This window comes from Poecilia reticulata, linkage group LG9 (genome assembly GCF_000633615.1).
Source record: "Poecilia reticulata strain Guanapo linkage group LG9, Guppy_female_1.0+MT, whole genome shotgun sequence".
Classification (NCBI taxonomy): domain Eukaryota; kingdom Metazoa; phylum Chordata; class Actinopteri; order Cyprinodontiformes; family Poeciliidae; genus Poecilia; species Poecilia reticulata.
The window spans coordinates 24,081,129-24,090,636 of NC_024339.1; the positions used below are offsets into that span (position 1 = coordinate 24,081,129).

General features: G+C 36.1%; 1 protein-coding gene across 1 annotated transcript; it reads right to left on the reverse strand.

The window, feature by feature from the left end:
- Nucleotides 1–4,644: 4,644 nt before the first annotated feature.
- Nucleotides 4,645–9,505, reverse strand: tmem167a (transmembrane protein 167A). Its single transcript, XM_008418878.2, has 4 exons — nt 9,408–9,505; nt 8,182–8,291; nt 7,039–7,073; nt 4,645–6,230 (listed from the first exon to the last, which is right to left on the reverse strand). The coding sequence occupies exons 1-4, from the start codon at nt 9,408–9,410 to the stop codon at nt 6,160–6,162; spliced, it is 219 nt and encodes a 72-aa protein (XP_008417100.1). The 5' UTR covers nt 9,411–9,505; the 3' UTR covers nt 4,645–6,159.
- Between the last annotated feature and the right edge of the window lie 3 nt (nt 9,506–9,508).

Consider the following 9,508-nt stretch of genomic DNA (forward strand, 5'->3'; position numbering starts at 1 on the left):
CACTGTCGGCTTTTGAAGAAATTGAAGGTTTTTAGGTGCGCCTTATAGTGCGGAAAATACGATATATGTTATTGGGTTAAAGTGGAATCATAAACTGATTTTGAACTGAAACTTAAGATGACAGTTGAATTAGAGCCACATGAACAAACTGGAAAGCAGCTGGAGTACCCAGAGAAAACGCACATGGAGAGTGAGAGGCTGCAGATGCCACAGAAAAATACTGTTTGAATTATTCAGCGCAGCTGCAAGGCAGCATTTGACAACCAAACAGGACGTCGTCATTTTTTTGTTAATTCTAAATATCTACGTTTAAGTTTCAGAATGAAATAAGTTGTACCAACAAAAAAAACTGCGTATTAAAGAAAACATGATGTGTGTGAGTACTTACAGACAGTGTAGGTCAAAATATTTTAACCCCTTGTTCCCTATGCATCGTTTTTGGGGATTTCTCAAAAATCACACCTCCAAAATTGATTCCATGTATCTCAAGAACCAGAAGGTGTATTTGAATGATTCTGGAATCAAAATAAAGGTAACACTCCTTAGAGGATATTTTAGAGGCCTAAAAATCAACATTTCCATTACTGAGTGAGAGCAAATAAATATGGTGCACATTGAAAAAAAAAATCTAATAGAATATGTTTTGTGATGTAGATTTTCCTTAAAAGTATGCAGTTGCAATCCAGAACCAGAGTTCACATTAAAAGATAATTTTACTTTCATTTGAAATAAGAACTTCAGACTACTGAGCAATAGTTCAATCTTTTAAATCCATGGCCTCAGTAAGATGTTTCTGTGGTACAGAAGTACCACAGATGTGGTTTTACACTAATAAAACATTTTACACTAAATGTTTTATTAGTGTAAAACATTTAGGATACAAAATGTTTTACACTAATAAAACATTTTGTATCCTATGTCCTTAATATGTCTGGGCAATTAAATAATTATCATTTTCATCCTCTAATTATTACTCACATGCAGTATGCACATTTTTTTCTCCTAAAACAGTTATTTAAACATACACCACTACTAATGTTGAGCGCCATGGTCTTCTTGAACAACCTTGGCTCGCTCAGCAGGAGATATAGTCTTTATTAGGCTTGATGGCCTTTGAAGTCCCTAAAACGACTAGAAGAAACTTTCAAATTTGATCAAAGAGACAAGGAAATGAAACTAATGTGCTCTGGATGCTTTAATGGACCTACATGAGTGATGATGTGTGCAGAAAAAGGGAATGCTTTGAGTTATGGTGCACTGCCTTCATTTAGTGGAGCCCTAATTGGACCATAAGTTTCTGCTGAGAGAACGCTTCTAAACAACACTAAATATATAAGAGCTCTTGATTTAGTCTGTATTAGAAAGAAAGGTGAACTAAGACTGTAAGGCAGGTTTAACGGCATCATCTGTACATGAATGTGTTTGCAGTCTGCTAGACATTTTTGGCTTTAATAGTGTAACATGTTAAAATCTGTTACACTTGATAGCAAGATTTATAAATACTTATTTTTTGTTTTTCCATTTTATCACAATGACATGTTTCAAATCTTAAAACAAGTTTCAAAGACAAGGACAAAAAGCTACCCAAAACTCCATTTGTTTGGGTGGAAACTTAGTTATTTCCTTGAATGTTGAATTAGCCTCTTTTAGATTACTAACCAGAAGTTCACAAGCCACACTGAGATGTTATTCCTGCTGGATTTGTAGGTTCAAGAAATCACTTTAAAAGAGTCTACCTGCAATCTAAAGACATTCAAGAAGAGATTAGAAACAGTCATGACATCTGTCAGTCTGGAAAGGGTTACAGTGACATTTGTAAGTCTTCTGGAGTCCAGTGAATCACAGTGAGAGGCATTATTCACAAATGGAGAAAATATGAGAGAGGGGTGAACTTTCACAGGAGCGGCCAACATACAAAGTTACTACTAAAGCCACCAAAGAATGAAGAAGAGCTACAGCGCTACAGGCTTGACTTGCCTCACTTAGGAGACTGTTGTAGTGTCCAGGCACTTCAGACAGAGACTGGATATACAGTAAATGGCATCCAAAATAAAATGCAGACAAATCCAATCCAAGACATTTTGAGAAATACTCTGTTGACTAAAATGACAAATGTGTAATCTTTTTCAAAGGCATGAGTTCTGACAGATACCAGTCATTACCAGTAAAACTATTACAAATCTGGGGCTAATTTGCTTTTTCAGGACTAGCTGTAATCTTTGAAATATATAAACATTTTCCCCTATAGCTGAAAATCCTGAGGAAGAACATCCAGCTATCAGTTTGTGACCTTTGGGCCAAAATGACTAGTTATTCAGCAGGACACTGGTTCAAAGCAAACCAGGATGTCCACCCTAAATTGCTCAGAAATGATTTTGGTTTTGAAGTGGCCTAGTCAAAGTCAGAACTTAAATCTAAAGCTGCGACATGAACAGAAACAGGCTACTCATGCTCAAAAACACTACAATGTGGCAGAAATAAAAGAAAGTGGGTTAAAATTCCTCCTTAGTAACGCATTGCTATTCTAAACTTGGTGGCACTTGTTACTGAGAATGGTAGCACAACCAGTCATTAGGTTCAGAGGCGACTGATTTTTCAGTCAGGTTGACTAATGAAATAGTTTAAAACTGAAACTCTGTTATCACTCAGGTTGTCGTTGATATTAAATGTTGCCTCCTGGTTTGAAATGTGACAACAAAAGAAATCTGTAATTGGGAAAAGTTTTCTCAAAGCATTGTACGTTATTAATTGTAAGGGTTGTTTTTTTGTTCACATGCATTTGTAATGCTTCAGACTGTCTTCTCATTTTCTTGTCCAACTAGTCAAAATGTAAATTAGCCTACCTCTTTTGCAATTTGATGACAGTCAACTGTCATAATCCAAGCAGAACCTTTTCTGATTACGTTCATGCTGAATAAATCACAGAACTATAATTCTGTGACCAAATATATTTGTGCATGCTTTCTTGCACGTTTGGCAATTTGACATGGTTTTTAAATGGATTGTTTTAGCAGCTCATTGGGAGGTAAACAATTTGGGTGGAATACAAAAGCAGCTCGTTTCATTTCAGTTTGCCCCAGAAGAACCCATCTGCACCACGTAGGCTGCAATCTCCAACCATTCTATTTAGCTCATTCTCATTCTTTATCATGGAACGACTGACGACTGTTGCTGCAATCAACAGAGACGAGCGCCAGCTCTCCCACGGGGTTTTCTTGTCAACCCTTAGTTACTTCGGTTTATTGACACAGCATGTCCTTGCAACTTACCAGTATCTTGGGTACCCAAGATAGAAGTTGACCGAGAGCTTCCTGCTCCTTTACGTCTCCTGTATCTATGTCACAGCCTGACAATCACAAGTAGAGCTTCTCTTGGTGCTTTATCTTTAAGGGAAAAAAAAGAAGTGCCGGAACAGCCACACACAATGAATCCTCAAGGGACTGCATAAGAGCCTATTGAGATTTGGATGCTCATCAGGGACTAAGTTATCAAGAGGGAGTTTGTCTACAAGTGTTGACCTTTGATAAGTCCCACACACTGACAATGTGCGTGGGACTGCCCATCGTTCAGAAGTTAAACTTCTTTGAGAATTTGATCCATAGTTAGCAGAAAGATTCTTCTGTCAATTTTTTACAAGGTAAAGCTGAGCAGGTTAACTGTGAAGTAGAGCTAAAAACCACCAACACCCCAAAATAAAGTTGTACAAGCAAACTGAACTTTGGTCATCAGAAACTTCCTAAAAGGGGAAATGCAGTGGAAAGAATTTTGAGAAATAAAAAGTTCTGGTTGCAACTTAGATCTGGAAATGACTTCAAAACCAGGTAAAACATGCTGCAGTTCCAAGTCTGACAACCAGCAGGGTTTCCCAATAGTTGTGTGGTCTGCCTCCACACTAAATACTGCTAGCAAAACAAGCCAATAATGTATTTCTACATGTTTTGTACTTTCAATCACCGTGGGATAATCTTCACTAAAGTATCGTAAGAAACACCTGATGAGAATCAAATCAATAAAAGTGTAAAAAAATATGTTTTTTTTTTCTGGCAGCTGCGTGGCAGCCATTAGGGACGCAAAGATTGGTTTAGTGAGAAGCCTCTGATCTTCCTACTTGGATTTCTGACTCTGGTGGGACTGACCCGCTAGTTTCACTAACCTGACGCTTGCAATTTTCAGTTCGTGAATAAAGGTGCATAATTAAGCCACATATTTCAACAAATCATTTTTGTGCTGTTTTGATAACAGAAGAAAAGAAGAAAAAAAAACTGGAAAACCTACTGGAAAAAAAATTGGGAACAATTGGTTTGGACTAATGGTTCTTGATATCTTTCTGCAAGTACCATTATTTTTGAAGGGCATTTAAAAAAAAACAGTAGTATAACTGCTTGTTTTAAAGCAAAAACAAACAAACAAAAAAAACATCTACAAACTGGTATTGCTTGAAGAATATTTCTTTTTTTTTTTACAAAGGCAGAAATTAAGGTCCAAAGAATCAGAAAGTACATTTTCACCCATCCAACCTCAAAATCCAATATGGCCACCTTGTCATATTGCCGTCATTACTCATATACATAGTGTATATGTATACATATACATAGTGTATATGTATAGTACTGTAGCAAATCTATCAAACTCAGAAACACTTGCTTCAGTGTTTCATACCATTTTATTTTTGACTGGGTCAAATACATTTCCAGGTCAAAAAGGATATCAGTGAGCAAATACAAAGTTTTTCTATTTTCTGTGTAAAATCTTTACTGGGTTTCACTGTACTCCTCACTTCAGTAGTTTCTGACTAAACAAAGGTCACTTTGCTTAATCAACATATACTGTTGCTTTGTGGCTTTACAATCAGTTTTTAATCCAGTTTGAGATCCATCGGATTAGGCAAAGAAGTGTGACATGCACACCATCATTGGCCAGAATAGTTGAACTTTGTGGTCAAAAATAATTCAGGCAGCATGTTCTGATAACATCGCTTTTCACCACTTTGTTAGAGCAATCGCTTGCTGAAAGCAGCATTTAAAATCCAGTGGTCACATTGTCTGGGAATTCTGCTCTTATCCTGTCAAACAGTTAAAGATTATTCAAATCAGCAGCAACATGTGATCGCAATTTCCAGAACAACCTGCATGAACTCCACAGTAACCTAGATTTTGTCCACGTAATTGTAACTTCAAGGTTTTTCTGATTTAAATGAAAACCTAACATATGTCTGCTGACGCCATGGAATGTATATAGTTATCTGTCTCTTACAGTAAACCTTGGGAACATGAGTGCTGACTCCATGATTACAGAGAATGTTATTCCATAGTCTACAGTCTGCAGGACTATATTTACACAAGAACTCAACACCTGTAAAGATCTAGGTAGGATGACATATTCTGTACTATTAATTTCATAAAGAAACAACATTGAAAGAAGATTTATTGCAAATGCATTTTCCCTTGTCTATAGAGAATTAACAACACTCCTTACTGTGTGACATTACAACGAATATAACCAAGATAAAAGACAGTACTAATCAAAAATAAAGTATTTAAAAAAAAACTGTTTTTATAAATTAAATAGCTGCAGTCTGAGTGATGTTATTTTTAAAAAATAAGAGACAAGAATAAACTTGACATGTCTACAGAAGCAAACTGGTGTTGAATGTGTTCAACTTCTTTAGATACAAGAATCCAGACAAACCATGAAAAACTTTTGGAAGTATGGAAATTTATGTGGATTTCTTTTTTTTGTGTAAAATTTAAGCTCGTTGCAATTATAAACAAACATAGTTCGCCAAATTTTCTTTGGCGAACTATGTATCAATTTATCCCACAAACAGTTGTTAATAGAAGCAAAGCCACTCCTGATTCCCGCCCCTCATGGAGGCACCTGCATCAGAGTCGTAAACATTTCAGGTGAACACAGACCCAAATCTGGAGCTCTGCAGAGAGGATTAGACAGACCGGGACTATCAGCACACCCCTGTGCTATCACACACACATTCTGTGTCTCCGTGGTTACGACATGTTAAAATTAGGCTTTATCTTTTTGTAATTTTAACACATTATCTAAGTGACAGCCAATGGAAGTCCTTTCTAGGAACATACAGTCCATGCCTCATTTCTTGTCCATGTCTTCATTGTTCCATTTGTAATTGTACCGGCCGCTGCGCTATTGTAGGAACAGTATACTGAACGCCATGATGACACAGCAGCAGGCCACCCAGGGACTCTTCCGCTCACCTGAAGAAAGGGAACAATGTCAACATTTAAGAGAATTATTTCACAATTCTAATTTCAGGAAATAGAAATTGTGGAACTGTAACAATGCATCCCGACAAATTACAACATTGAAAGGTTTATTATTTAGATTTATTTAAGTAAGTTGACTGGAATAGATCTTGATTCCCCCACCCCACCCCCAACTACAATGTCATAAACCCAATAAAAAACAAGAAAGACTTAATACAGAAATTTTATGTAATGGCCTACACTATTGCAGTAAAGGTTGCTTATTTGACACGTATCCAATAGACAGCAGCTGACTCCGTCCACATGATTCTGGTTGTTCATAGAGGGCTGTACAGAGGCATATGAAAGAAAAGTGCTTCCAAAGCCATAGCGTACAGAAGTATCCAGAACATGGCCACAACTTTTACATTTCTAATGTTAGGCTATCCCTCATTCAGACACAACATCAGGAGTAAAGAAAAGAAGACTATGGCCTTGTGGTCCAGACTCCTCTTATCAGATGAAAACAAGCTTCCAGAGTCTGGATGAAAAACAGACAGGCACAGAGTTGCTTGTGAAAATTTCAATTAGTCATGTTTTGGAGTGTTGGTCCAGTGTTTTATCAGATCTAAACTCAGGAAAGGTGTCTTCCAGATAATCTTAGAAGACTTCGTGTTTTTCTTTACCGACAAGCTTTGTAGAGATGCTGATTTCACTATACAGCAAGATTTGACACAACCTGATGAACAAAATAAATTAACTATGATAATATTCTAATTTAATAATGAGAGGCATGTTTACCAGACTTTAACATGCTTACCTATTCTGGCACATTTCCAGAAAATTCCTAGGAGTCTATAACACAAAATAAAAGAAAACATTTAAAAAATAATCATTAACATTTCCTGAAATCTAGTATTTTATAAACTCCAGTTTTCTAATAAAAACAAAACAACAAAAAAAAAACCCCAGCAGTTGTAATATTTAGTATAATAAAACCAAATGTAATGGTGTCAATGATGTGTAAATGTGAACTATGTAGTTATCTTAACTTTTTTTATTTTGGCTTCATCTTTCTTTAATAAATATTGAGAGCAGAAGTTGTGATAATCTTTGTCACCCTCACTCCATAAAAAATAAAATAAATAAAAAGAAAACCAGGAAGGCTGTCCCAATCCAAAAATTATAGTCATTCTACTAAGGTATGGTGGATATTAGGTTGTCTTCCAATATTTATTGACTAGGTAAATATCTAGTGCACAGTCAAAACAGCACATTTAAAAAAATATATATTTTACTATTACACAGATGTAAACACAAATAATATTGCCATATGATCTTATTTAAAGATTTATAGCATCTCCATTCATCAAAGAGCAGCACAAAATACCTCATTACTTTCACACAAGAAATTACAAATCCCTCCATCTGCCACCCTTCCTGTTATGTGTTTGTCTAGAGAAATGCCTCTCCCTTAATCAGTGCTGTGTGAGTCAGGGAATGAGTTCAGCTTTGGCCGCATATGGACTGTGCCAGGTTTATTAAACAAGTGAATCACAGAGTTTGCACATGAAACAACAATGAGCTTATGATTATTAAAATGTGTTCTTATGCTTCCAGACCCCAGAGACAAGAGAGAGGCTTGAACAACTTTCAATGGCCATATTGCATTACAAAAAATGATTATGTGAATAAGAATTAACTAGAAGTTTAAAACCAATCACTTTATAGTGAATAAGTGCTTGGTTAGATGAGCAATAATTGACTTTGATCATCTCCAAAGCATGATAGACCCAAGACAATGGCAACTCTTCCTGACAGTGTGTTGATTATGCAGCTTGATATTATTGCTATCCAGCTGAAAAACAGAAACTGATTTTTTTTTCTTCTTTTCTTTTACAACCAAAGAATCTGAAACACGTCAGATGATTTTTTATTTTTTTTAAAATCTGTCGGATCATACCCGGTTTTATTCTTGTCCAACAGGCTGGGAGCGAGCGCTCTGATGTAGGCACAGGTACAGATCAGCAGGAGAATCACGGTTAGCAGTGACTGGAAGTTGAAAATGGCTGACTGTAAAATAAAAAAACAAATACATATTTGACACAAAGTTCCGCTCAGTTAAGCCGTATAGAGAAATGAATCCAATTTCTTTTCAGTTGGTTATGAATTGATCACAACATCAAACGTCTGACTTTTTTCTCGCATGTTTATTAAAGCTTTCAAAAATGGGAATTGTGCACTTTGTTGTCATTTAGTTATTGCTCAGGCTTTACAAATCTGATCACCTTTAATACATATGTCACTACCAGGAGGTCTGTGGTTTGTACTCCAACTCATGATTTTGTTACTGACCTCATCACTTCTGAAAAAGAAGTTGTTTTTTTTATGTGCTACTACGGGCTGGAGTTTTAGGAAAGATGCTAAGAAAATCTTTATTATTTCTTATATTCCTGTTTGTGAGATCATCTGTGCTAAATACTGACTTCTCTCACAAGTTAAAAACATAGTGCATTAGTTGATGATTTTATGTATCCATATGCTAAAAAAAAGAAATGAAAAACCAGCAAAAACAACAATTCAACCATTTTCATGAGTACATGCTTATACTCATAGTTTATGATAGCTACAGCCTTATTACCACCTTACTATATTTATGAATAAGCTAACTTTTAATATATAAATCAAATGGAAGTTTGTAAAAGAAGGCTGTTAGAAAGATTAACATGCCTCCCTGCTTATCCAGTTAAAACAAATCTCTCTTAACCTGTAGTTAAATAAGTGTTTTCGGTCTTTATTCATGCTAATTATAAACTGCCACGCTACAGAACCAGATGCAGTCAGAGAAGCTCTGCTGTAAGTGGTCCAGCTACGTGGCACACCTTCAAAAAACATCACGGTTTGCATCGCTTACAACGTACGGGTCTTTAAACGGTGACACATAAGCTATCTAATGTGATAATACGGCTACGTTCGCAATGTATCCATTTTCGAAAACACCACAGCGGAGTTTGCTAAATCTTTAGCCGATTTTAGCAACTCAGTTTGTTGTGTTAGCATAAACTGCATGCCTGCTAGCAGCATGCCGCGCAGCTGCCAACTGACGGGCAACAAAAGCAGACTTGAGTTTTAAAATATATATCTGCACTATACATTAAGATGTTGCTAATAAAATGAAAACAATCTTACCATTTTGATAGCAATCAAAGCCACATCACACTTCCTGTCTTTTGGAATTTACGTATTATCACTAGTGAGGACGTCTCTTACGTAAACACGTATCGAACTGC

What these genes read in the sequence shown, in the direction of transcription:
- tmem167a (XM_008418878.2), bottom strand. An exon ending in TTGGACAAGAATAAAACCGG is followed by an intron (nt 7,074 to 8,181) that starts GTATGATCCGAC and finishes TTTGTGTTATAG; the next exon opens with ACTCCTAGGAATTTTCTGGA. An exon ending in CTGGAAATGTGCCAGAATAG is followed by an intron (nt 6,231 to 7,038) that starts GTAAGCATGTTA and finishes CCCTTTCTTCAG; the next exon opens with GTGAGCGGAAGAGTCCCTGG.